This window comes from Oikopleura dioica, chromosome PAR (assembly GCF_907165135.1).
Source record: "Oikopleura dioica chromosome PAR, OKI2018_I68_1.0, whole genome shotgun sequence".
Lineage (NCBI taxonomy): Eukaryota > Metazoa > Chordata > Appendicularia > Copelata > Oikopleuridae > Oikopleura > Oikopleura dioica.
The window spans coordinates 10,718,937-10,741,505 of record NC_137293.1 but is presented as its reverse complement, the minus strand read 5'-3'; the positions used below and the strand labels follow the sequence as shown (position 1 = coordinate 10,741,505).

Sequence of the window (22,569 nt, the reverse complement as noted above, 5' to 3'; positions counted from 1 at the left end):
ACTTTTGTCATTCAAGAACGATTTGATCTTCTCCAACTGAAGTGCGTTTATATCCGGGCGACTTAGGAAGGTTTTCTAGAATTTTATCATATCATAAATAAAAAACGGCCTTTATTATCGGTTTCTACTGACAGGTTGCAGAGATGCATCATCTTCATTTCTTACTCAAATGTACTTCATGTAATGTAAGTACTCTCGAAAAAGCTCCCCAGAGATATTTTTTGCTTTCAGAAATTTCAATCTCATCCAGCTTCGAGGACTCCTCGATTCAGCTGCAAAGGTTGCGGACAAAGTCAGCAAAAAGTGATCCTCAAAGCTGACACACCTCGAAAGTTGCATCAACTGATTCAGGTACTCGCATTCTTGCGACTTTGCAATCGAAATTCTTTTTTAGACAATAAGCACTGGCCACCGAGGAGTTTCGGCTTTCAATCAGTAGACCAAATTATCGAATGCACATTTTTATCTTACTCTTTTTCTGAAAACCTGTTCCTTATTCTCGGCAATATATAATCTGATTGTGTTATTTTCGGATAAAGAAGAGCGTTTCCATGTTTTGACGATGAGTGGAGATTTCTTCCCGTGAAAATGTACGTTTTTCTTCTTTGAAGTTTAGGGCAAAGGTTGCAGGTCAGGAAAACTTTTGTCGTGGCAGAGGATCCTTTCGAAGTAGTTTTCTTTATAACGGATATTTTGACGATTTGCGAATATAACATCATCAATAATCATGCCTTATTCGTATTTAAATATCTCGCTTTTCAATTGATATTTCTCCAGTTTTGAAATTGTCAAGGACCTTTACCCGGGTGTACCATAGATCGCCAGATTTTCTGATGGGCATTTTAACCTGCCCTTCGAAAATGTAGTTTTTATGGCAAATGTTGGAGTCCACCCGAGTAACGTTGTGCATGCACTCGGTACAAGTAACGTGCGATTTGTCGGGAAATGTTTGTTTTGGAGTCGTTGTCGATAACGTTGGCTTTGGAATCTCAACTAAGTCGCTTTTGAATGGATTTGGTTTTTGACGAAATGTGAACTGAGCCTTTTTCGTCGAGTCGGGAAGGTCTTGAAGCGTTTCTTTGATACAGTCCTTTTTCAAATCGACTTACCAAGGTGCCAAACGACTAGGGCTTTATCCTGCGTTGTCGTGAAGACCTTCGAAGTCCTTGACCCACAAACTGTAGCGATATTTCGATGATGATCGGTGTCGCCATCGAAGACACTCAAATTGTCTTGCAAGCAATCGGGAGACGAGATTAGCCCGTCGACATAAATTTCAACCACGTTGAATGGATCGGCCTCGATAAGATACGAGCTAGAACTCATCATTACTTTTTTCTAACAATTTTTACCAATGTAGCATTTTGTCATATTCATCGTCAACGACGGCAGTAACTATCGTTCCCTCTGTTTCGTTCAATTTTGTCAAGCTTGGGCAAGCAGTCTGCGCGTAACCCGTAGTGTGGTAAATTTCAAAGCCGGATTTAGACGAGACATGATCGCTTGTAAAAATGATGAGTACGTCGTTACTATCAGTGTCGATTTGCACGTGATTATTGTCTTTTCCGCAGAGGTGTCTCAGATGTTTGGTTTCGAGACCGTTTTCGACGGTTTCATTTTGTACGGTAGCGATTGTTAGAGAGTCGCGGGAGCAGTACTTACTGTTTTCGATATCTATTGAAACGACAATAAAAAGAGAAGCTTTTGAGATTACCCAAATATCGAAGAGTAAGCTGAATTGCTTTTCCGACATTCACAGTCAGTCTCCACATGCAGATAAGATTCACATCGTAGAAATTTGGATATCCGGGACTGTAAAAGACTCCTTCATCTGCAGTTATGTATTCACCACATTTAACCATTGGGTTGATATTTGATTGCTCCATTCTTAATGATCTTAATTTTATCAACAAAAAAACGTACTCACGTTATTCCCTTGAAATGAGCTTGAAATCCGATCTCCTCGGCGCTCGAATCACTCGAAAAAACAACGAAAAGATTCGACCCCGACGAAATTGTTGAGGGCGGTCGTTGAACTCCGCAGTAAACTCCCAGCAGTGGCGAAGAAGAATTAGTTCCATCGTAAATCTTCAGAGAGTCGGAGATACAGTTACTGCTGTCTTCTATGCCAGAAAATGGGTGAAAAATTATTTTATTATTTTCGATGAGTGTTAATATGGATGGATTGTTTATGAAATGAAGGGATGAATAAATAGTCACCCTCGATGGCAAAATAGCTGGTAAATTGGAGAAGAACATGATGTCTTGGAGATCCAGATTTGATCAACCAGCTTTCTCTCGAATAAGCTGGGTAGTTATGCCGTCCGTAGTCAAAATTGGGAGTCGATATTGTTCCAGCATTATCTTCGAAATATTTTTAAACGAGAAAGTTTATACCGTATCTATCAACCTGTAATGATTCGATGATTCCAGCCTCTCTCACAATTGACAAGCGAAAACAATAAAAAGAGATTCATTGAAGGAATATCTTTATGGAAATGAAGTTCTTGTTGTTATTTGTCTTGGATTGGTTTGATTTTCACGCAGCTGACGGTATTTGCTAACATTAAATTTGGAAAAAGGAGATCCCTGATTAAAATCACCAAAGGATAGCACAGAAGATTTGCTAGTGGAACATTGGCCTGAATTCATCAAAAGTGGTCGTGGAGAAATAGAGCACGAACGACCTATTATTTACGAAATGTGCTCCGTAAACTCGACCTGATGTCGCTCTTCTTCCTGCTATTTAAATTCAAAGGTTTCTGCTCTTACGAAATCATCGAAATTTCTCGCGGAAGGAAAGAGATAAAAATGAACAATTTGCAAGCCGATCAAGACAGAAAACCGAAAATCCAACCGGCAAAGAGGAACAAGCTAATCTTATGGAACTTCAAGTTGATCAAGCGACAATTTGCTGGGATGCGCCAAGAAGACTTGCCTGAAGAGCGATATTTAGTGGAAGTTCGCAAGAAAGTCTACCGAAGTAATCGGAAAGGTGTAAAACTGGTTCAAGACAGAAAAACTATCATTTCAATGGACATGTATGGTGTTCTTGTAAGCTTTTCCCGAATGGTGCCTTTTCTTCAAAAAGAAAAAGAGAAAGGTCTTCTTCTCAAGTCACCTGACGAAGGCATAGAAATAGACGTCGATGTAAGAGGGATATTTTTGGATCTGATTTGCTGGTTTGACAAACACATCGCAACAACGAATCTCAGCTCAGCTGATTTTGAGTGCTTGATTGAAGACTTAGATCTTCGACCTAAAAGAGGGAAGAAAAGAAGACGCGAAGACTAGTGCTGTGAAGATTAACTGCACTCTTATTTTGTAATTAACTTGTGGAAACTTTTGTAATAAATACTGATTCTACCAACTATACTAAGTGAGCGTTAAAGTAAGTGATTATCTCTGAGGTGAAGACAGAAATATGAGGAATTAGGGATCAATTTTCCGTTAATGCTGTTAACTCGGTCAATTCTTTAGAATATTTTTTTAATTATTGACAGTGCCAATGACAATTCAGTGCAATAAAGATTCTTTTCTTCAACTTGAGATTGGTTGAACCCAGATACTGGACTCATGTCTCCTGTGACTCTGTTGTCAAGGTTGATGATCGCGTTATCTGAGCTTTGGAGGTTTTGCCAGAATTGCGTTAGTTTCGCGCTTCTGCTGACGCCACCTGGGAATCAACTAACTAACTCATCAATCGCAGCCGAGCGATGGCTCCCCGGGAGATCTATTTTTAGCGCAGGGTGCCCACATGATGGCGCTACCATTAGAAAATTTCCAATGGAAATTCGAAAATTTCACCATTCATTGCCAAAAACATAAAAATTTGAGCAACACACGAAAAACACAAGTTTTCTATAAATCAACGACATGACAGTTTTCTACATTCACAACGAGTACGATCGAAATGAAATCATGAAGATCAAAATCAACGTCGTTCACGGTAAGTTTTCCCAACTCTTCATTCCTGAATAATTGCTTTACAAGTCGGTCCTCCCGGAGAGCAAGAGCAGCGGGTACGAATCCAAAAAGAGAGGATTGTTTCAACCTCGGCCGGCATGCGATTCGAAGACTGCGAGTCAATCGTACTGACAATGCAGAGATACGAGCAGTTTCGAACAATCACTCAGCGCTGGAAGTACTGGAACGAGAGCAAGCGAGAAGAAGCCCTTCAACGTCTCGAAGACAATTCACTCTCCGCCTTCATTGGAAGTCTCAGAACAACATGGAGACAGAATTAGAGACACTTTCTCAATAATTATTTACAATTAAATTAATTCAATTAATGATACTGCCAAATACCTATTCTATAAAAACATGGCGTGAAAATAAATTTCAGCTTCAAAAGGAACAAATTCAAGTTGTTACGATTTCTTTGCATAAAATAAATCCAGGTGTATGCAAGATTCTACCTTTTTAAAAGATGCGTTTTCGAAAAAATCTTAGTCTAACTGATGTTAATTGATTTGCTACTCCCGTTACTGTTTGTTGCGGATAAAAGCCTCCTTTTTCTAGAGTTTTCCAAATTTTATTTTCGAGATTGAGTGTTGTTTTCAGCGTTTTCGCCGGGGCCAGGTGCGCGTCAAAGTCAAAAATAAGAGATTTTTACGTCGGTGAAAATTCGCATTTCCTTATTTAGAATTGAACTTGGCGAATCGGCAACAAAAGGTTTTTCGGTTCATCAGTTTTCCATTTCGTGGAATTTTTTTTCAGTTAGAAAAGAGACACCCAATCAGAAGAATCCACCGCGCTCGGTATAAATAGAGAAAGCGCGCGCAAAATCGCATCATTCGATTTTTCTTCAAACGAGGAAAAAACCGAACAGTTTTCTTCTGACTTTTTCGTCGAGTTATCATTTCAACGCAACTTTGAAGCAACATGAGCCGCAACAGAGACACTGTCCCCATTCCAACAAGCATTCCCGACACTCAAAATGGTGTTACATATAAACGGTAAAATCAAAGGATGAATTTTAGAATTTAACGGTTTTTTTCAGACTTCATTACTTGGGAAAAGGAGGTTTTGCCAAGTGCTATGAGTTCCAGAACGCTGCCACTGGAGAAATCGTCGCTGGAAAGGTAAAAAGGCCTCGAAATTACCTTTTCTTTATTTTTAATCAGGTCGTCCCAAAAACTTTACTGACCAAGCAGCACCAAAAGGAGAAGATGATGCAAGAGATCGCGCTCCACAAGACACTAAAGCATCGAAACGTGGTGATGTTCAAAAGCTCCTTCCAAGATCCGAACTTCGTCTACATTACCTTGGAAATCTGCAAGAAACAGTCAATGATGGAGCTTCACAAGCGACGAGGTCCACTTACTGAGCCAGAAGTCAGGTACTTTTTAATCGAATTTTAATATTTTATAACGGTCGATTTAAGATATTATATGAAGCAGATTGGCGAAGGAATGGACTACTTACACAACACGATGAAAATGATTCATCGGGATCTGAAGGTAGGCTCTGTTAACTACTGAATTTCGAGTTAAAAAACGAGTTAAATCTTTATTTCTAGCTGGGAAATATCTTCATTAACAGCGAGATGGTCCTGAAACTGGGCGATTTCGGGCTAGCCACAAGAATCAGCTCACCAGATGAGCGAAAAAAGACGTTGTGTGGAACGCCAAACTACATTGCGCCGGAGATTCTGACCAAAAGTGGTCACTCCTTTGCTGTCGACATGTGGTCTTCCGGTTGCATCATGTACACGCTTCTTGTCGGGAAGCCACCATTCGAGACCTCATCGCTCAAGGTTTGTTTTTACTCCTTGTTGTCTTCATTTTTAATTTTTTTCAGGAGACGTACAGTCGCATCAAGCGAACAGAGTATGTCATCCCCGAGGATACTGTCGGCCCTGCTGCGTCTAATCTCATCACATCGATGCTGAAAAACAATCCAAAGACGCGTATCACGGCGAAAGAAATGCTTGACCACGAGTTCCTCACGGAAGGTTACCTTCCCAAGCGGCTTCCGACGTCGTCACTCACTGTGCGCCCGCATTTCACCGAGCGCCAGATGACTTTCAACACGACGAAGAAGCCACTGATCGCCGTCGACAACATGCCCGAAGAGGACGAACAGCAAGGCTACGCGCGGCCTACCATTCGAAAATCACTCATGCCGGTGAGATACAACTAAGACTTTCTTATTCTAACATTCCTTTTCAAGAGCGATATGCCTGTCATAAAGGTCGATCCGAACACCAAGCGCCTCCAAAAGAAGCGCGAGGACATCGACGTCCTCTACAATATGCTGCAGGAGACCATTCTCAATGCCGTTCGTATCCTTCCAGAAATGCCTGAGGACGCTGAGCATCCGGCATCATCTCCTGTCTATTGGATCTCCAAATGGGTCGATTATTCGGACAAATACGGAATCGGTAAGAGCTACCTAATCGAATCTTTTCTTAATCTTGCCTTTAGGCTTCATGTTGTGCGATAACTCCGTCGGAGTTTTGTTCAACGACGCCACACGAGCGATGCTGCACGCCAATGCGAATAACATGCAGTACCTGGACAAGGAGTTCCAGGAGAGCTTCTTCACCAAGAATGACTTCCCTCAGGCAGTCAAGAAGAAGGTCTCGCTCATCGACTACTTCCGCAAATACATGAACGAGCATTTGCTCAAGGTAATCATAGCAACATCTGCGTCTTTGTAACTGATCTCTTAGGCGGGAGCAGCAGCGGCACCTAAGGAAGGCGACGAGCTCTCTCGTCTCCCTTATCTCCGAACATGGTTCCGTACTCGAACCGCCATTTGCCTGTGGCTGTCTAACGGCTCAATGCAAGTGAACTGGTTCGAGTCCCACGAGAAGGTCGTTTTCTGCCCGAAAATGAAAGCGATCACCTTGCTCAATCAGGACGGCTCAACGCAGACGTTCCTGACGCGCAAGCTCAACAAGTTGGGAATTACGGAGGGCATGAAGGAGAAAATCAAGTACGCCAAGCAAATGGTACGCAAGTGCCGCGAGGGACTTGAGCAGGAGGAGCAACAAAATCGACAGCGAATGAGGTAAGAATAAAAAAAGGCCTGACTAAACTAAATTTTCAGGGAAAACCTCCGACCCTGAGAGGAGTTATGATTAGTTTGTCTTCACTCCACTGCCATTTACTGTCACTTATTTATCTGTACATTTTTATATCGTAAATAAAAAGAAAATTAACATCCTCAAACTACCAGGACTAAATCTCTTTCTTTCATTCATTACACACATGCAGAAAAATACCAAAAAATGCATCGGTAAGAATTTAACAAGGCGCTATTCTGAATAGCCTATTCATCAAATTTTTCAAAAGTTAAACTGAAGATTTCAATTCGCTTCAGCTGTTATCATTAGACTAAAGTCGGCAGGTTTATTGCAAGAAATAGAACATGTTTGGATTCAGGATTTATGCTTTTTGCTAGGTGTAGGATTTGTCGGGCTGCTGAGTGATCGTTTTAGTGTTTCTAAAAAAATAAATAACAAACAAAAAATTTCTTCACCAACCTATTGATTCAACTCCTTTAGGAAGCGGAGAGCCTGGACAGGTTTCGGTAAATTTCTTGATAAGTGCAACAAGCTCGCACTCAGTATGCTGGAATGCTTGTCTGACATCGTGCAGTTTCAAAATATCAGATCGCAACATGTTAAATTTAGTCGTGACTTCTTCGGTTGGAATCGGATGTGTTGGAAGTCCAAAGCCTTTGATTGCAGTCTCAATGATGTCTGTCCGTTTCTTGCGATTACTCGCCGGGAGAATCATGATTTTACTTCGCAGAGAAATGCCAGGTTTTAGTTCTGGGAATTTAATGCCAAAGTCGGGAGCTCTCAAACCAATTTCGCTTTCATCGATCATTTGAGGTGATGCACGGCCAGAATTGGATTTGATTCCTAACGGCGTTTTCGCAAGTGCCGCAGCTTTTTTTGACTTCTTGTCAGCCTCTTTTTTCTCTTTGAGCTTGCGTTTATGCTCGATGCGTTTGCGCTCTTCAATGAGACGATCTTGCTCTTCAATTTCTTCTCTTGAGCGACGGTAGATGATATCTAGCTGCTCTTTTCGACGTCGCTCATGCTCAGCATCGTAGACATAAGTTCGCTTTATATCATCACTAGAAACCTGCTATACAAAGAGAAACAGTCTTAATTGAAACCTGAGCGTGATAGTATGATCAGTGACTTTGTAATATCTCTCTTTTATGTCTTCGACGGAGCGCTCAACATTCTTGCCATCGACTTTCCAGTCGTAGCGATCAGCAACGATAATAAACCGACAATCGAACATTTCACATAGATCGAGCATGTACTCTGTCTCATCTTTTGTCCATGTTCCTTCGCAGTGTGATATCTACATCAGATTTCTTTAACAGAAATGGACCCGCCACTACCTTATTATTTCGAGGAATGGTGATTTTATTAAGATTGAAGTCTGGCAAAGTCTTTGAGACATCTGAGTTCTTTGGCACCCAAGTTTTAATCGTGAATCCGTCTTTTCGCCCTGGAACAGAGCAGTCTTTGAGTACCCATTCACGACATTGCTTTCGCCAAAGTTTGGGGCGTTCTTTGTAGCCCCCGTTTGCTGCGTTTGTTGGAATAAGTGTGACTGGATCGTTGTCAGAAAATCCTAACAGGCCAAATACTTCGTTTGACATTCCATCTGGGCGTTTTCTCTTCTTCGTCCTGAATCAAAGTTTGTTCCCCTGTAATTGTTAAAATTTACAACCTTTTTGGTTCTTTCGGTTGCGAGGAAGGCACAACAAGCCCTCCAAGAATGTCTTTTGCGTCCGATGACATTTCTGGGAGTTAAATTTTGAAACGTTAATTAGAAGAATATTCAATCAGTTATAATTCGTCTTGAACTTGACTTTGAGCGTGAGTAAATGAGATGATAAAGCATAAACGTAGAGAATACGCTCGCTTATATTTTTCTATAAAATTAGAGTAAAGAACAATCAAGGGTTTTTGAACAAGCTGAAGAGGCTGGGTTTATTTAGAATTAGGGGCACTTTAGTAAAAATAAGAAATGGTTATTTACTTGCACGGAACATTAGGGAATCAGTTCACGGCAAATCTAGTGAACTTTGAAATTTTGAATGGGAAAGCTCATCCATGCAAATTATTCGCGCTCCTTCACAACAAATGCCGAAACATAGAGAATTTAAAGTATTTGGAGATATTCAGTCTTGATTATAAGAAAAAATATTATTGAAAGGACCTCAAAAGAACTGAAGCTTTACAGAAGAACAATGAATGTATTTATAAAGTCGGCCAGTGCTATTTTACATTGGCAAAAAAAGAATAAAATATGTTATCGAGGAGATCCAAGGATATTGGCTGGATGGTTGTGATTTGTATGGTACAAACAATAAATAATTAATGATAGTAATTGAAGACAATGTTGAAGTTTGCAGACATTATTTTTGTTGAAAAGGAATTTTAGAAAACGGGAAAGCGGAAAAACGTTTTTTCGTGCGCTGTCCGAAATCGTTGTTTTGTCACCGCACCATTTAGTTGGGGAAATATTGCTCGCGAAGAATGAAAAGAAGCCGGCCAGAGTGGTTGAGAAAACCACTTCTCAGTCGACTCCGTCGAAAATTGAACAGGCTTCGATCGCCATGTGTATTTTGTCGCGTAGGTCTTCAAAGCTTGTGTACGGCGGCAGGTCCAGTCTGTTGAAACTAAACCAAGAGGTTGAGAACTTTCTATTTTGGATTTATCTTACCATGTATGTGCTCTGGGAAGTTTGGAAGGATCACCCCAGTTTTCTATAGTGAAACATTGTGGCCCACTTGAGCCCCAGAGTTCGGCAAAACCGTTCATAGGAACTCGGGAAGTACCGGTGACGAATTGTAAGAGACGAACACGAGATTCTGGAGACATAAGAGCGACAGCTTGCCAGAACCACAGGATAACCTGAATTAGAGTTTATCGTAATGAAAAAAAAAACTTTAGCCTTACCTGATGTGTAGGGCCGTAGCCAGACTTGTAGTTGGTATTTTTCTTCCAGTCAGCAACATCTGGGTCACCTTAGGGAAATCGTAGAATGAAAGATAAGTCTTAGAGAAAATGTTCAAACCTAAACCGCACATGAGAAGTTCAAGTTCGGCCGGATCAAAGATTGAAATCTCGCCTTCTGGAATGACATCATGGAAACCAGCTAAGAAAGCGTCCATTTGAGGCTTGACTCGGTCGACAAATTTGAATTTGATCAACAAGTCAATGTATTCTTTCTTGTTTTCTTCCGTAACGATGATGTTTTCGCCGTCTTCCTTGAGGTTGATAGGGACGATCTCGCCAAACTGCTCGTCGTCGTAAGTGAAGGTCTGATCAAGAGGTTCTGGATCGTTTTCCATGATCCAGGTGAGCGAATTGTGGTACTCAGAGTCGACAGATTGCATGTCCTCCATAGTGATAGCCTGCTTGAGCATCATTTTGTAAAATGGTCGAATGAAAAAGGCATCCAGGAGTTTTCCATGGAAAACAGCCATGCCTATTTAAACTTGATTAATGAAATGAGACGAGATTTATACCTGCAACTCTTCCGATGAACTTGAAGTATGAAAGATGGTCGGGATTACACATTTTCGAATTAGGATTGATTTGAAGTGTGTAGTTGTCGGCCGCCGAATACTGGAAAAGACCGTAGTAAGGGTTGAACATCTCTTTTGACAGAAGGTAGAACCACTGAAATGAACATATATTTTCAGTTTTACGGACGAAAAATTACTTCTCTGGAGACTCCACCATAGTCAAGACCTTTTTCGCCAACGAACTCAATCCACAGTCTAGCTCGAACTTGGTTGATTTCTCTCGAGTTCAGAGCAGAGATGCGTAGATACGAGTTTTCAAGGATATCGGTTCGTTTAACCTAAAGCGTGATCAACGAAAGGTACTACAACAAAAGAGCTACCTTGATATCAAATCTCTGCCCGGGTTGAGTGATAGCGAGCTTTCGAATTTTTGACCTGAAGTATTCGTATTTCTTCTTATAATCTCTTGAATATGGCACAGCTGGTGTTTGTCCTATGAGGTTTTTGATTCGAGGATCTTCCCAAGTCGTTTGACGAGTGTTCTGAAAATATTTCGCTAAAAATTTATTGATGATTAAAAGCAAGTACGTGATCAATGAAGAAATATCTTCCGTCGCTATGTCTCCTTCTTTCCCAACCTTCGGGAAGCGGACCGAGCTCTTCTGGATTACTATAATCTTTCCGGCTTGGCGCAGGCCCACGCCTCCTTGGATCATCCCAAGTCGTGATTTTACTCCTAAAATTAAAGTCGATCAATGTCCAAAAGCAATACAACGTACACATGGTCGATGAAAAACGGCCTGCCGTTCGGTGCTATCCTCATCTCCCAGTTCTCAGGCATAAACTCCCCTCCTTGAGGTGTTGTGAAGGTTTCTGTCGAAACAGCGGTAGGCTTTTCCCAAGTTGTTCTACAAGCCAAAGTTAACTGGCTAAAGAGCTTATTCTGCTTACGTTTGAGAGTTATGATCAACATAGTATGTTCGACCAGTTCTTGGGTCTATCCTTTCTTCCCAACCTGGCGCAAGATTTGACGACGAATCCTTATATTGAACTCGTTATTATCGAGAAAAAGTTTAAAGACGATTTACTACTGAAAAGCCAACACCCGTGAAATATATGTTATGAAATACAAGAGACTCTCATTGTAAGTTGAAATTGATGACAAGCAAAATGGAAAATATCACCGTAAAAATGTCAAACCCTTGTATCGGCCCTTCGGCGCAAGGAACTCGCGCGACTCGGGCTACGTGATGGAGATTCTGACTGTGCGCTTGCTGTTTGTGAACCACAGCTAGTGGTTCGCAGTCTGCGCATTTGCGTTCTTATCTACATAATATGATGAGATAATCAGCTATCGTTGATTTCAAGGGCTCAGAGAATCATGTATCAACAATATTTCGTCAAAGCCGAGAATTGTGCTTACCTCGGAAACCCTCAAATTCTCCGCCTGACTGCTGAGATCTTCAGTTTCTCTCACTGCTTGGTTTTCCTGGAAATCTAAATATAGAGTTAGTAAGAATCCTCTATTGGAAATACTGACCGGAAACGAGACGTCTGTTCATAAACTGACTATCTTCTGTGTGGCTTATTGATCTCGCAATAGCATCACTGGACGGTTCCGACGCTTCTGATTGTTCGGAACTTTCTTGAGCCTGAATTGTTACTCCACCAGTAGGTCTTCTCCAAGTCGTCGTTCTCGTATTATGATCAACATAATACGTTCTTCTGAGGTTATCTGTCTTTTCTTCCCATCCGGGAGGGAGAGGGTTGTCAACGACTTCCCAGTTGGAATCACCGGAGCCGTTCGAAGATGGAGTCGTCGCTTCGGAAACCGCTGGTGTCTCTTCTTCTGCTTCATCTTCGTTATTTTCTGCCTGTGCATCCCAAGCTTCATCAATTTCGTATCGCAGCCGGATTTTTATGTGTCCTCTGACTCGATTTTTCGTGGCTCTTGGTCGCAAAATACAGTCTTTTTCTCCCACGCTTCGTACGTCAGGTTTTTCAACTGGTATACTTTGAAGAACTAAAGGAAAAATGTTGAATGGAATCTTGATTTGAGAAAATTACCTGGGATCTCTGTTTGACCCAAGAAATCATCATCCTTTAGCTTGTTTGAGTTGTATACTTCGAAAAAGACTGTGCAGTGGCCTGGCTTTACTCGAAATACGAATTCTTCATCGAAGTGGGGATTTAGCGTCTTCTTCTTCACCTTCGTAGAAATGCTATCGATGGCCCCCGAGGTCTCTCGTAGTCTAAATCAAAGAAAATACGACCTTTACTTTGATCTTAAACTTACGTGACTTTTATATAAGGATCATTAGAGCCAAATAGAACGCCCCTCTTGGCCAAGTGCGTAGCCGAAACAACACCGACTTTCAATTTTCTAGTGACCTGATCTATATCTTCTGGATAGCCATATATTTTTGACCCATCCGGCGGCATCTGAAAAAGATGAAATATTTTTAGTCTTTCTAAAATATCTGAATTATTGCACAAAAATGAGTTCAAGGTAAGTATTGTTTGCTGGTTTTGTTTTAGATTTCTTCTTCGACCACGGGCCTTCTCGATAAAAACGAGCTTTTCTGGGATTGAACGGCGAGTCTTGATGCGAGATACGCTGGAAAAGAAAGGTTCAGTTTGTGATTTGATTTTAAAATTCTCTGCTTACAAAGTGGCTCGGCAAGTTCACCCCTGTTCATCACGGATACATTGAAATGTTTGACTTTTTCAGTCATCGCCCACGACTCGGCTACTCGTACGTCAACAGCGCGCTGAAAGGTCAAATTATTTAAAGTTACCCTCATCTATTGTTTTTCCCTTTTCGGGGTTTCCAAGTTTCTTTGAGTACCTTTTCCTCCATGTCACACTTCATGGCAGCCACGCACATAGGAAGTGTGGGCGAAGTCTTGTTGAGCTCTTTTTCGATTTCTTTTTGATCTTTTTGACTTGATTAAAACTGTCTTCGGAGGTAATGTCGTAGACGAGAAGGAATCCCTCGCCGTAGTAGCACAAGTGGCGCGGCGGAGAGGCGGTTTTGATCCATTCCTCGCCGCTGGTGTCGTGGATGTGCAAGGTCTCCATTCTATTCCGCACGTCGATTTGCCCCAGATAAATGTCCTCCTGCGTTGGGAACATTTTCTTATCGGGATCGTAGTTATTGTAAATCAAGCGCTCGAGCATCGAAGTCTTCCCACAACTCGGCCCTCCTGCGACAACAACTCGGATGGGTTTTCCCATGAATCTAGATCTAATAGCGATGAGTGTAAGTCACAACAAGTCAAAAATAAAAATATGAACCTTATGAACAAAGTAAGAAAGGAAAATGTGATTTCGTAGATTTTCTATGGGAATGTGAAAGAAAACAAAACGTAAAGCCCGAAAGAGGGGAATGTAAAGTGCGTATAAAATTAGTTGCTGGCAGCAACTTGCTGCTTTAGAGATTAGAGTGAATTGTAGAAAAATATAAAAAGGAAATCGAATGAACTCAGAAATATGATACAGGGATAGTTAGTTCTGTTACAATTCGAGAGAGGCAGGAATGGTTTAATTCGTTGTTAGTTGATGTTATGATGGGAATTTGCCGCTTTCGCCGATTTTATAGCACTTGGTCAGAACTAAAAAGAAGCGCTAGAAATGGCGGCTTGAAAGCACTGATCTTACTGAATCGCATTCTGAAGTTTTCTAACTTCTCTCAAAATCGCCCGATTCTGAGCTGGGCGCGCGCCGCCTTTTCTTTGCGATGATTGCATGCTCTTTGGCAAATCTGAAAAAACCAGCCCATAAATCTCACTCAAACAATCTGTATTGACTGCACCTTGTTCCTTAGTTGTTTGCTTCGATTTCTTTTGTTTTAGCAATTTTTTGACGACCAAAATGTGTTGACCCTTTTTCTCCATGTCCTTCAGTTTATCTTGGAGGTCTTCGCAATCTAAGCTACAACAGAGTTAGTTACAGACTGTAACTTACAGTAACTTCCGTTACGACTTACTCTTTTTCGCGGCAGGAGACCGCTAAGTCGGCGAATTCTTTTTGAAGCTCAGAGAGAAGGGTCGACAAATTTTCTAAAGAAAGATGATAGAAAAAAAGAGAACTCACAGATTTCATAAGAAAAATCTATTTACCAATTTCTTTAGTAGTAGCAATGTCCATATTCTGCTCATGGCCTCCAACAGTTTTTCTTTTGGCACTTGTTTTGCTGCTAGTAGACTCTGCATAATGCGGACCTCTGCGAGAAGATTGTGTTTTCACCTGGTGCATCAGACCTAGATGATACGCATATTAATGAGTCTCTGAGAAAGTAAATTAGTCCAGTGATTCATATGCAAATAATTTACATGTAGGAAATCGCAGAATGTTATCAAAGTTCATGTTTACCTTGCAAGTTTAGCCCGACATTGTGGCTCTTCGTTGCTGATCCAGCGCAAAATGGAAATTGCATCTTTTCTCGGTCATTGCTTTTCGGCGTTTTTGTCGGTGGGGAGGGATTTTTGCGCTTTGTTTTTTGTGCTTTCTTTATTTTGCTGTTTTGCTTTAAAATTTTCTGAAGCTCGTTCTCTTCGTTGTCTTCGGAGTCGACTGTCAGGGGCATTTCGGCAGTTTCAACTTCGGACTCGTCGGAATCGAAACCGTTGAATTTGGTAGAGATAGGCGCTACTTCGTAGACATGGCGGTTGATACTGATAGGCGTTTGCTGCTTCTGCTCGGTCTTTGCGTAAATAGCTGCGATTCTCTCGCGCTCGGAGCGGATTCTTGCTTCTTTCTCTTTGTTGCGTTCGGTCTCGGCTTTGACGAATGCTAATCGCATATTGTTTAGTTTTTCTTCTAAAAGACGGCATCGCTCGTCAGCTTGGGATAGTTCATCCTCGAGTACCTCCGAGGAGCTCTTGCATGTCCACTGATACTGTTTTCTTTTATAAAATTGGTAGTAATTCATCATAATAAATAATCCACAAGTTTGTGAAAGTGCAAATTGGCAACTTACAAGTACCCGCCAAATATTTACACGAGTACTCGTTTGGGGCCAGAACATGTCAAGAACTCTCCCTTGGACTGATTGTCTTTGCTCCCGCTGCTATCTGTTTTCTGGGACTCACTGGGACTAACCGTGAGTGTTGCATCAGTTGATTGCGAGCGCGAGCGGGCAATGAACCGTTTCATGATCGGCAACTCGCTTGTTGGAAGACGAGGAGTTGTTACTGCAGATGAAGTGTTGCTTTCCGATCGCTCTCGCTCCATACTTTTGATTTTTCCCTGATTTTTGTTAAATAAATCCTTCGTTTTTAAGCCAGTTAAATATTTGATTAACAATTTCCTGTAACGATCGCAGGGCCGAAATTACAGCTCTCCCATTGCTCTCAGGAATCCCCCTTGGCGAGTTCAAGGAGGGACTCCTCAGTCCCAGCTGATTCATCTTAATGGTCATCGATTAGTTTTACTAAAAGGCTTCAACGTCCAAGGTCATGAGTTAGGAATCGGAGGAAAAGACGCCTTTGAACAGTTGGCGCAATAAATAGAATAGAGATCAATAAGATTGAACTTGAAATAATCGTTACAGGTATTTGTAGTTTTGATAATATTACACACATTGAGATTGGAATTCTTCAAGCCGAAGCTGCCCGCGCAAAATACTTCTTTTTCTCTTCCTCCACGCCTGCTTTCAGATTTCTTACGACCTCCGCGCAGAGCAGCGAGTTTCGCGGGTTTTCTCTGAATTAATTGTCTTTGCTGGAAGAAATGATTCACTGGCTGCGCTCTCGTAAAACAAAATCAACAGGTGTTTCGGGTAAAATCAAAGTGAACACAAAACAATTTAAAACTATTGAAGCTTGGTGGAAGTACCTGTAGCAGGAGGCGACTTGAGCAATGAGATCTTCGCATGGGTTGACAATATCCTTTGGCGCAAAGAACGGCTTCGTCTTCTCGATAATCTTCTCTTTCTCTTCTTCTTGAATTTGCAAAAATTGTCGTCGCTCTTCTTCTACTTTTGTGGAAGCGTCTTTGACAGCTTCAGCAGCTGCTCGGAGGGCTTGAATTCGCGCCGCAGCGGACTGAATTTCGACATTTTAATCGATACTTTTTCGGTCATCAGTTGGCAATAAAATTGTCATCATTTCGTTACCTCATCAGCGGGGTCGAATTTGGAGGCGCCGAACTTCTCCATAAGATCGGCCTTTTCTTGCTCATGAGCAGCGTGAATGCTTTCCAGGTGAGCGTTGTACTGATTTTGAATGGAGTTCAATTGCTGCATAAAAATTTAATGTATGTAATAGGGAAGTCTGCTGAACCTGGTTGGTAAGTCCACTGTCACCTTGCGAGATTTTATTAAGAACGGCATTGGTAAGCTTAATGCCCGGGGCGACCTCGTTCTCAGCAGGGATCTGGCTGAAGACCGTTGTGGTCTTCTGGCCGGATGTACTAAATACACCTCCCATCTGAACCGAAAAACTGACGATAAATTTATAAAAATAGAAATGTATTGCTTGGAAAATACAGAAGAATCTAATCGGCAGAAAAGTCTAAATGATTCTATATTGTTCAATTGCGCATTGGTGAATTCGGAAGATAGATCTAGCGAGGGCCCCATTTGATGTTTCCCATTCCAGTAAGAGATCGTTTCAGGTTTCCAGAGTCTGCCCATGCTGCGTTCATGTAATCATCATCTAAACGAGCATTTTTAATGGTGAATTTTGAAAGTAAAGTGACCATCAGCTTCGGCGAGCTTTTTCAACTCCTCCTGTCGTCGATAGGCGCGCATCATCATTTCCTTTTGTTGCTCTTCAGTGACAACAGGCTCTCGTGCCGGCGCTGATTGACCTGTTTTTTGAATTTTGACGGCGAGCTTGGTCCGGTCATTCTTTCCCGAATAATCGCACAAGAGCTTTTCGTCGTGGAGTTCTTTGTTCGCCCACCAAATCGCTAAAAAAGTCTTTTAAAAAATCTTAATTCACTCAACGGACTCACCCATGCTGTGCTCAGGAATGACTAATTTAGAAGCTTGTTGACCAGACAAGTCCTCCTTGTTTTCAAGTTCTGCTCGGACGGGATCATAAGGAGGCAAATCCATAGGATACACGATCATCACGGCTCCTTTCATGATCTGGAGGGCTTCGTCGACGGTTTCATAAGTCATGCTGAACTTTTCGTCGATTCGTTTCTTCGAAACGAGATCTTTTGCTTTCTGCGCTGTATCCTTTAGCAACTTCGACATCTTTTCATTTGGCGCTTGTCCGTTTCGTCGGCCGTAAATGTCTTTTTTCATTTCGAAGCCGCCGCTTGGAATGCATTTTGCTGTGAATGGATCGACCAGTTTCAGGTCTGCGACTTGGCTGTCATTCAATCCTTGCATGTTTTCAGGGAGAATCGTTCCGTGTTCTGCGAGCTGCTCTAACTCTGTTGCGATTCGCTCGATTTTCAGTCGACCGTTGTAAATTTTTCTGAAGAAAATGAGTGTTCCTAAAATGAGGAAGATCATTTATTCTCACCGAAGATCTTCTTTGAGCTCTCTTATTGGAGTTTTGTTGGTGCATTCGTAGAGAAACTGGAGGTCGGTGCCGTGCTTGACTGTGAGAATAACCATCTTTTCTAAAGAAAAAAAATTTTAAATTTGTTTTCTTGAATTTATTGTGAATAATTTTGTCGAAAAATAAGGCAAGTTGATACACGAGAGACGCAATTAAAATTGAACCAAATAGGAAAACATGTAGAATAAGATGAGATGACTGTAAATAAACTGAAGACGGGGAAGATGGATACTCTTTTTTATCTTTATTCTGATAATTTCAAACAAACGATTTTGATATTTCAAATGATAAATCTTGAGGTGAAGATGCATTTAGTTCTGCTTTTGGAGAAGAAAATAGTGGACATGAGAAAGAATTCTTTCAATCAGTAGTTTTTCGTTTGTTTATGCATAAATGAAAAAGTAGTTATTACAGTAAATGCTAGAAGAGAGGGAAAACTGGACTGGAAAAAAATTTAGCATGCGCAATCGCCAGAGTTGCTCCTCGCAGCGTCGTTTCGTCGGAGATCTACGCGCTCGGGCACTTCTTTGTAAAGTTCTGTGTCCGCTTCTTGTTGCAGAGCGGCCCGGGCGATCGTCACGAATGCTTCGTCGACTTTCGTGGCTTCCTGAAGAAAAATAGGTAAATACCAATCGAACTCCCGTCTCTAGAAATCGCTGAATCTGCTCACTTTGGCGGAGCACTCGAAATGCGGCAAATCGTTTTTGGCAGCACACCAAGCTTGTGCTCGTTTCGGAGTGACGGCTCGATTTTCAAGATCGATTTTGTTTCCAATAACGACGAACTGAACAATTCGTTTTATAAAATCGAAATAGGGGAAGCATTACCGGGAAGTTGTCTGGGTCGCGAGGAGAGGCCTGAATAAGGAACTCGTCTCTCCAAGACTCGAGGGATTTGAAAGTGTTTGGAGCGGTCGTGTCGTAAACCAGGACGCAGCAGTCTGCTCCACGGTAGAATGCTACACCGAGCGACTGAACATGGAATCAGAAGGAAAAAGGATGAGGATGGAGAGTACCTGGAATCTTTCTTGTCCGGCAGTGTCCCAAATCTGAAGAGTGACCATTCGATCGTCAACGAGCACTTCTTTCGTCAAGAAATCAGCTCCGATCGTAGCCTAATAATCAAGATTTCTAGTTCCAACAGTTTAAATTTATTGCCCTTATTTGATTCATTGTTAAAATTCGTTACCTTATATTGTGAAGAGAATCTCTTATTGACATACTGGTTCATCAGCGATGTCTTTCCAACGCCAGAATCGCCCAAAATAATCACTTTTAATAAAACCTTCTTTCTTGATGCCATTTTCTCGCCAATTTCTTACGTAAAAATCTGAAATAAGCTTATTTTTTTATTTTAATAACTTTGCGACAAGTTTGTTATTGAGCATCAGAGATTGAGAGTCTCACATGACTTTCTTTCTGAGACCCTTGGGGGACAGTTTTGAGATATAAATATTAGAGTAAAAGCATTCATGTCTCGGATAGTTTGAAAAAGCATGGCGAGAAGCAGGGTTATTCGGATTGGAGGGAGATGTGTGAAAGAATGACTACCAGTCATGCGGCAGTCTCATTTGTTTGTCTGGAGATTGCAGACACAGCTACAGTAATTCCCATGTTCACAGGAGAACTACAGTATTATCTATCAATTAGACATCGCAAAAGGAAGAATAATAGATTTTTAATAGAATGATCTGATCAAATTGTTTGACAATAAAATAACAATTTTTGTTTACAATATTTTGGCACGCTTTTAAAAATAACTTTCACTTATTAAAATACTCGAGTATTTCTTAAATATTTTTTGGCATGAACCATAATTCCCAGTGCAGCGTTTCTTCACTTGTTCGAGACTTGAAGGCTCGGATTTTCCCAGTCTTGAATCAGCAATTTTCGCGCCCCTCGATTTGTCGAAAATTCGCGAATCAACAGCGCCTCTTTTTCGACGTGTCTTGAAAATCCCAGCTACGTGTCGTTTCTCGCCGAATTCTCCCTTCATCTTTGGAGAAACGAAGAATGTTACAGTTTCCTCCCTTTTCTTCCACGCTCTAGAATAGTCTCAAGAATCCCAAAAAGAGAGCGTCCGATGAAGATTATTTGGGCGAGTTTGGCCGGACTTGGAGTCGCGAAAACGAAGACAGAATGCGAAGCTTGCAAGAGACTTCAAGAAGGAATCGAGAGAAATTTGAAAAAGACGAAAAATCAGAACTTCGGCGGAGGAAACTCGAAATGGGAAGAGTCAAGGCTAGGTTAGTTTATATTTATGATTGCCAATCACGTTACTTTGATATGATATTTAATTGATATCGTATCTTTGAACTCAAAGAAAACTGTAGGTCCCTGGGCAACAAGCGAGTCCCGAATGATCCAAACGATTGAATATGCCTGTGAAGGAGATTTCCGCTGCTCGAGCTTCTTGGAAGAATACGAAGAAGACGTCGAAGATTGGTTCAAAACTGGCCCCGATTCTGCTCCCGAAGAAGATCGCATCGAGTGAGAATCTTTCAAGAATTCTCGTTTGTATAAATTTTCTAGCTTCTTCAAAGAATTCTGCGTTGAAAAGTCAAAGTCATGTTGCGAAGACAAGAACAGCTTCGGAAAAGACTGTCAAGCTTGCCCAACAAATGTTAATCAAGAAGTTTGCAGCGGTCGCGGAACTTGCGAAGGCGCCGGTGATCGAAAAGGCAAGGGCGGCTGCAAGTGCAATCATGGCTACTCTGGGAAACACTGCGACGAATGCTCTTCCGAATATTTTTTGGAAAAAGAAGTTTCGATGACTGAAAAGCCACTATGCACCAAATGCCTGCATAAATGCAAAGTAGGAATTTTCAATCAATGAAAGGGGGATACTAAGCGGTTTATTTATAGCAATGCAAAGGAGAAAAAGGCAAATGTCTCGGCTGCAGAGATGGTTATGAAGTTGAAGGAGAAATCGCAGAAGATGGAACTCATGATTGCAAGAAACCCAAGCCCAAAATTCCAGAACCCGAAGAAGACGATCAAGGCTTACTCGATTCAAGTACGTAAAAATAAAATACACCCCCTCTAACAATCTCATTTCAGAAAGTGTAGAAGAGGTAAGAGACCCACCAGAGCCACCAGCAAACTCGGAGGAGGTCGATTCTCCTCCAGAACCGAGCACGACTGCCGAAAGTAGCACCACAAGAGCACCACCCACGCCTGATCCGCGATTCGGAGTCGACGCGTTTGCCAAAAATAAGCACGAAGATCTTTAATTTTTAGTCGCAACTCGCATTTCATTTTTTCACCATTGCCAAAAAATGAAGCGCGAAAATGACCATCATGTCTTGTTCCGATTGTAGTTCATTTCAATTCTTTCAATTAATGATCTTTCATTCAAAATTTGATCTCCAAAAAATAGTGCAATAAATAACTTTCTGTATGAGTAAGAGTTAAAAATGAAAAATTTAGGCGTTCCATTTCGTGCAAAAACGGTTCCAGAACGAAATGCGGAAGCCTTCAGCGCTCCTTGTCAAGGGGCTAGTAACTTTATTCTTCGCTGTTTTGTTGATGAAAAATCGCTTCAAAGAATCTATCCTTTTACTACTAGTTTGTGCAATTCTTCTCAATAAATTCTATTTATGAAAACAATCAAAGTTTCAATCTTTTTGAATTCAGAGCAGAGCATGCGGCTATTTTCTTTGGCAGTTCTTGCGCTCTCTGTATGTGTTTCAGGCGAAACGCATCAGCTCGAAGCGGTGTTGACCGATAAACTGGGTGTAACAAATACGAAGCTTTTGCTTTCAAACGTTAAATCGACGAAGCCAGAAGCCTCGTTGGATTTTGACGGGTCGATTTCCTTCCCCTGCGTTGTCAGAATTCCTGCGAGCATTCAGTGGGACGAAATCAGGTAAGAAAACTCCCCGAATCTTTTATCTTACGATTCAAGAGCTCAAAAGTACATTTCGACGACTGTTTACGAACCCGGCAGACTCGATATTTTGACCGACTCCGAAGGCAACTTCCTCTCGATCTCCAGGTTTGATTTTCTTTCAATTCAACTTTCTTCAGCTTTTTTTCTTTTCTAGCAAAGGTGACAGTTTCCAAGGACCAAACAGCATCTCCACAACTGTCGATATCTCCACGATTCCTGCTGGCCCTGTCCCAGAAACTCAGGTGCAAATCCCCTTTTTCAAGCATTATGTAAATTCTCAATTTAGGCTTTTCTTCAAAAAGTAGAAAAAGAGAAGAAGGAGAAAGAAAACGCTCCACAAGGCTCGTGGTTGTCAAGAAATTGGATGTACGTCGCCATCGGCTTCTTCGTCCTTGTCAATCTCGGAGGCGGACAGTAAATCAACCAACGAATGCGTTGTTAGAATTCCAAAAGTTAAATCTTCTGACATGTAACATGTTTGTAAATTATCAATTGTGCAAAACTAATTCTAGTATTTCTCTTTGACCGTATTGACTTCAAACAGATTCCTGCCCCATTTCTTGTTCTAAAAATGTCTGGAAGAAGCTTTGCTAAAAAAACTACTTCAGGCAAAGCCTTACATGCCCTCCAGCCATTCTTGATTTAC

The 22,569-nt window shown here is 41.4% G+C and overlaps 12 protein-coding genes and 2 long non-coding RNA genes across 17 annotated transcripts in view; 6 read left to right on the top strand and 8 right to left on the bottom strand.

Moving 5' to 3' along the window:
• The window catches only part of LOC145705780 (uncharacterized), a 29,796-nt gene that overhangs the window by 1,452 nt on the left and 5,775 nt on the right, over nucleotides 1-22,569 (top strand). Inside the window, exon 4 of one of the 3 annotated variants that reach the window (XR_014134634.1) lies at nucleotides 15,897-15,907. The exons of 1 other annotated variant lie outside the window; for it this stretch is intronic. This is a non-coding gene — a long non-coding RNA (uncharacterized LOC145705780). Of the gene's footprint in view, nucleotides 1-11,026; nucleotides 11,038-15,896; nucleotides 15,908-22,569 lie in introns of those variants that run through there. One more of the 3 variants, XR_014134635.1, reaches the window with a different exon arrangement.
• Nucleotides 52-529, top strand: LOC145705783 (uncharacterized). Its single transcript, XR_014134637.1, has 3 exons — nucleotides 52-185; nucleotides 232-351; nucleotides 395-529. It is a non-coding gene; the product is annotated as an uncharacterized LOC145705783 (long non-coding RNA).
• On the bottom strand, nucleotides 499-2,476 carry LOC145705767 (procollagen C-endopeptidase enhancer 1-like). Its single transcript, XM_081783252.1, has 7 exons — nucleotides 2,411-2,476; nucleotides 2,221-2,364; nucleotides 1,928-2,120; nucleotides 1,715-1,887; nucleotides 1,353-1,674; nucleotides 1,110-1,315; nucleotides 499-1,065 (listed from the first exon to the last, which is right to left on the bottom strand). Exons 4-7 carry the CDS (start codon nucleotides 1,884-1,886, stop codon nucleotides 743-745), a joined length of 1,023 nt encoding a protein of 340 aa, XP_081639378.1. The 5' UTR covers nucleotide 1,887; nucleotides 1,928-2,120; nucleotides 2,221-2,364; nucleotides 2,411-2,476; the 3' UTR covers nucleotides 499-742.
• Nucleotides 3,569-4,266, top strand: LOC145704952 (uncharacterized). The gene is made up of 2 exons (XM_081782407.1): nucleotides 3,569-3,949; nucleotides 3,994-4,266. Exons 1-2 carry the CDS (start codon nucleotides 3,877-3,879, stop codon nucleotides 4,245-4,247), a joined length of 327 nt encoding a protein of 108 aa, XP_081638533.1. The 5' UTR covers nucleotides 3,569-3,876; the 3' UTR covers nucleotides 4,248-4,266.
• Nucleotides 4,572-7,178, top strand: LOC145705761 (serine/threonine-protein kinase PLK1-like). The gene is made up of 11 exons (XM_081783245.1): nucleotides 4,572-4,674; nucleotides 4,720-4,958; nucleotides 5,003-5,084; nucleotides 5,127-5,341; nucleotides 5,387-5,462; nucleotides 5,522-5,758; nucleotides 5,803-6,129; nucleotides 6,175-6,385; nucleotides 6,429-6,634; nucleotides 6,677-7,017; nucleotides 7,057-7,178. Exons 2-11 carry the CDS (start codon nucleotides 4,885-4,887, stop codon nucleotides 7,073-7,075), a joined length of 1,788 nt encoding a protein of 595 aa, XP_081639371.1. The 5' UTR covers nucleotides 4,572-4,674; nucleotides 4,720-4,884; the 3' UTR covers nucleotides 7,076-7,178.
• Nucleotides 7,339-8,833, bottom strand: LOC145705766 (DNA methyltransferase 1-associated protein 1-like). The gene is made up of 5 exons (XM_081783251.1): nucleotides 8,706-8,833; nucleotides 8,371-8,662; nucleotides 8,137-8,330; nucleotides 7,493-8,094; nucleotides 7,339-7,452 (listed from the first exon to the last, which is right to left on the bottom strand). The coding sequence occupies exons 1-5, from the start codon at nucleotides 8,774-8,776 to the stop codon at nucleotides 7,388-7,390; spliced, it is 1,224 nt and encodes a 407-aa protein (XP_081639377.1). The 5' UTR covers nucleotides 8,777-8,833; the 3' UTR covers nucleotides 7,339-7,387.
• On the bottom strand, nucleotides 9,520-12,954 carry LOC145705759 (E3 ubiquitin-protein ligase NEDD4-like). The gene is made up of 14 exons (XM_081783244.1): nucleotides 12,809-12,954; nucleotides 12,580-12,764; nucleotides 12,053-12,535; nucleotides 11,936-12,009; nucleotides 11,464-11,552; nucleotides 11,292-11,420; nucleotides 11,101-11,248; nucleotides 10,893-11,054; nucleotides 10,710-10,850; nucleotides 10,513-10,666; nucleotides 10,059-10,472; nucleotides 9,941-10,008; nucleotides 9,705-9,895; nucleotides 9,520-9,660 (listed from the first exon to the last, which is right to left on the bottom strand). Exons 1-14 carry the CDS (start codon nucleotides 12,952-12,954, stop codon nucleotides 9,558-9,560), a joined length of 2,487 nt encoding a protein of 828 aa, XP_081639370.1. The 3' UTR covers nucleotides 9,520-9,557.
• LOC145705776 (NF-kappa-B inhibitor-interacting Ras-like protein 2) lies at nucleotides 12,987-13,760 on the bottom strand. Its single transcript, XM_081783262.1, is given in 4 exon segments — nucleotides 12,987-13,129; nucleotides 13,181-13,283; nucleotides 13,361-13,423; nucleotides 13,426-13,760. Coding segments are annotated over 4 exon segments (573 nt in total). The 5' UTR covers nucleotides 13,750-13,760; the 3' UTR covers nucleotides 12,987-13,046.
• On the bottom strand, nucleotides 13,790-15,415 carry LOC145702857 (uncharacterized). Its single transcript, XM_081780149.1, has 6 exons — nucleotides 14,887-15,415; nucleotides 14,634-14,774; nucleotides 14,501-14,573; nucleotides 14,327-14,445; nucleotides 14,173-14,275; nucleotides 13,790-14,126 (listed from the first exon to the last, which is right to left on the bottom strand). The coding sequence occupies exons 1-6, from the start codon at nucleotides 15,314-15,316 to the stop codon at nucleotides 14,108-14,110; spliced, it is 885 nt and encodes a 294-aa protein (XP_081636275.1). The 5' UTR covers nucleotides 15,317-15,415; the 3' UTR covers nucleotides 13,790-14,107.
• LOC145705774 (uncharacterized) lies at nucleotides 15,956-16,953 on the bottom strand. The gene is made up of 4 exons (XM_081783260.1): nucleotides 16,797-16,953; nucleotides 16,631-16,753; nucleotides 16,351-16,559; nucleotides 15,956-16,218 (listed from the first exon to the last, which is right to left on the bottom strand). Exons 1-4 carry the CDS (start codon nucleotides 16,941-16,943, stop codon nucleotides 16,113-16,115), a joined length of 585 nt encoding a protein of 194 aa, XP_081639386.1. The 5' UTR covers nucleotides 16,944-16,953; the 3' UTR covers nucleotides 15,956-16,112.
• On the bottom strand, nucleotides 16,984-18,090 carry LOC145705772 (cilia- and flagella-associated protein 298-like). The gene is made up of 4 exons (XM_081783257.1): nucleotides 17,994-18,090; nucleotides 17,473-17,945; nucleotides 17,215-17,427; nucleotides 16,984-17,171 (listed from the first exon to the last, which is right to left on the bottom strand). The coding sequence occupies exons 1-4, from the start codon at nucleotides 18,086-18,088 to the stop codon at nucleotides 17,080-17,082; spliced, it is 873 nt and encodes a 290-aa protein (XP_081639383.1). The 5' UTR covers nucleotides 18,089-18,090; the 3' UTR covers nucleotides 16,984-17,079.
• Nucleotides 18,401-19,386, bottom strand: LOC145705773 (ras-related protein rab7-like). Its single transcript, XM_081783258.1, has 5 exons — nucleotides 19,221-19,386; nucleotides 19,048-19,146; nucleotides 18,860-19,003; nucleotides 18,703-18,816; nucleotides 18,401-18,639 (listed from the first exon to the last, which is right to left on the bottom strand). The coding sequence occupies exons 1-5, from the start codon at nucleotides 19,332-19,334 to the stop codon at nucleotides 18,487-18,489; spliced, it is 624 nt and encodes a 207-aa protein (XP_081639384.1). The 5' UTR covers nucleotides 19,335-19,386; the 3' UTR covers nucleotides 18,401-18,486.
• LOC145705769 (cysteine-rich with EGF-like domain protein 2-A) lies at nucleotides 20,054-21,666 on the top strand. 2 transcript variants are annotated; one of them, XM_081783254.1, is made up of 6 exons: nucleotides 20,054-20,277; nucleotides 20,365-20,521; nucleotides 20,564-20,846; nucleotides 20,897-21,047; nucleotides 21,092-21,105; nucleotides 21,461-21,666. In XM_081783254.1, exons 1-6 carry the CDS (start codon nucleotides 20,115-20,117, stop codon nucleotides 21,632-21,634), a joined length of 942 nt encoding a protein of 313 aa, XP_081639380.1. In that variant the 5' UTR covers nucleotides 20,054-20,114; the 3' UTR covers nucleotides 21,635-21,666. The 2 variants fall into 2 exon arrangements, with proteins under 2 accessions (XP_081639380.1, XP_081639381.1); XM_081783255.1 differs by lacking the exon at nucleotides 21,461-21,666 and having other exon boundaries at nucleotides 21,092-21,299.
• LOC145705775 (uncharacterized) lies at nucleotides 21,299-22,568 on the top strand. Its single transcript, XM_081783261.1, has 5 exons — nucleotides 21,299-21,409; nucleotides 21,600-21,899; nucleotides 21,939-22,028; nucleotides 22,078-22,165; nucleotides 22,210-22,568. Exons 2-5 carry the CDS (start codon nucleotides 21,631-21,633, stop codon nucleotides 22,339-22,341), a joined length of 579 nt encoding a protein of 192 aa, XP_081639387.1. The 5' UTR covers nucleotides 21,299-21,409; nucleotides 21,600-21,630; the 3' UTR covers nucleotides 22,342-22,568.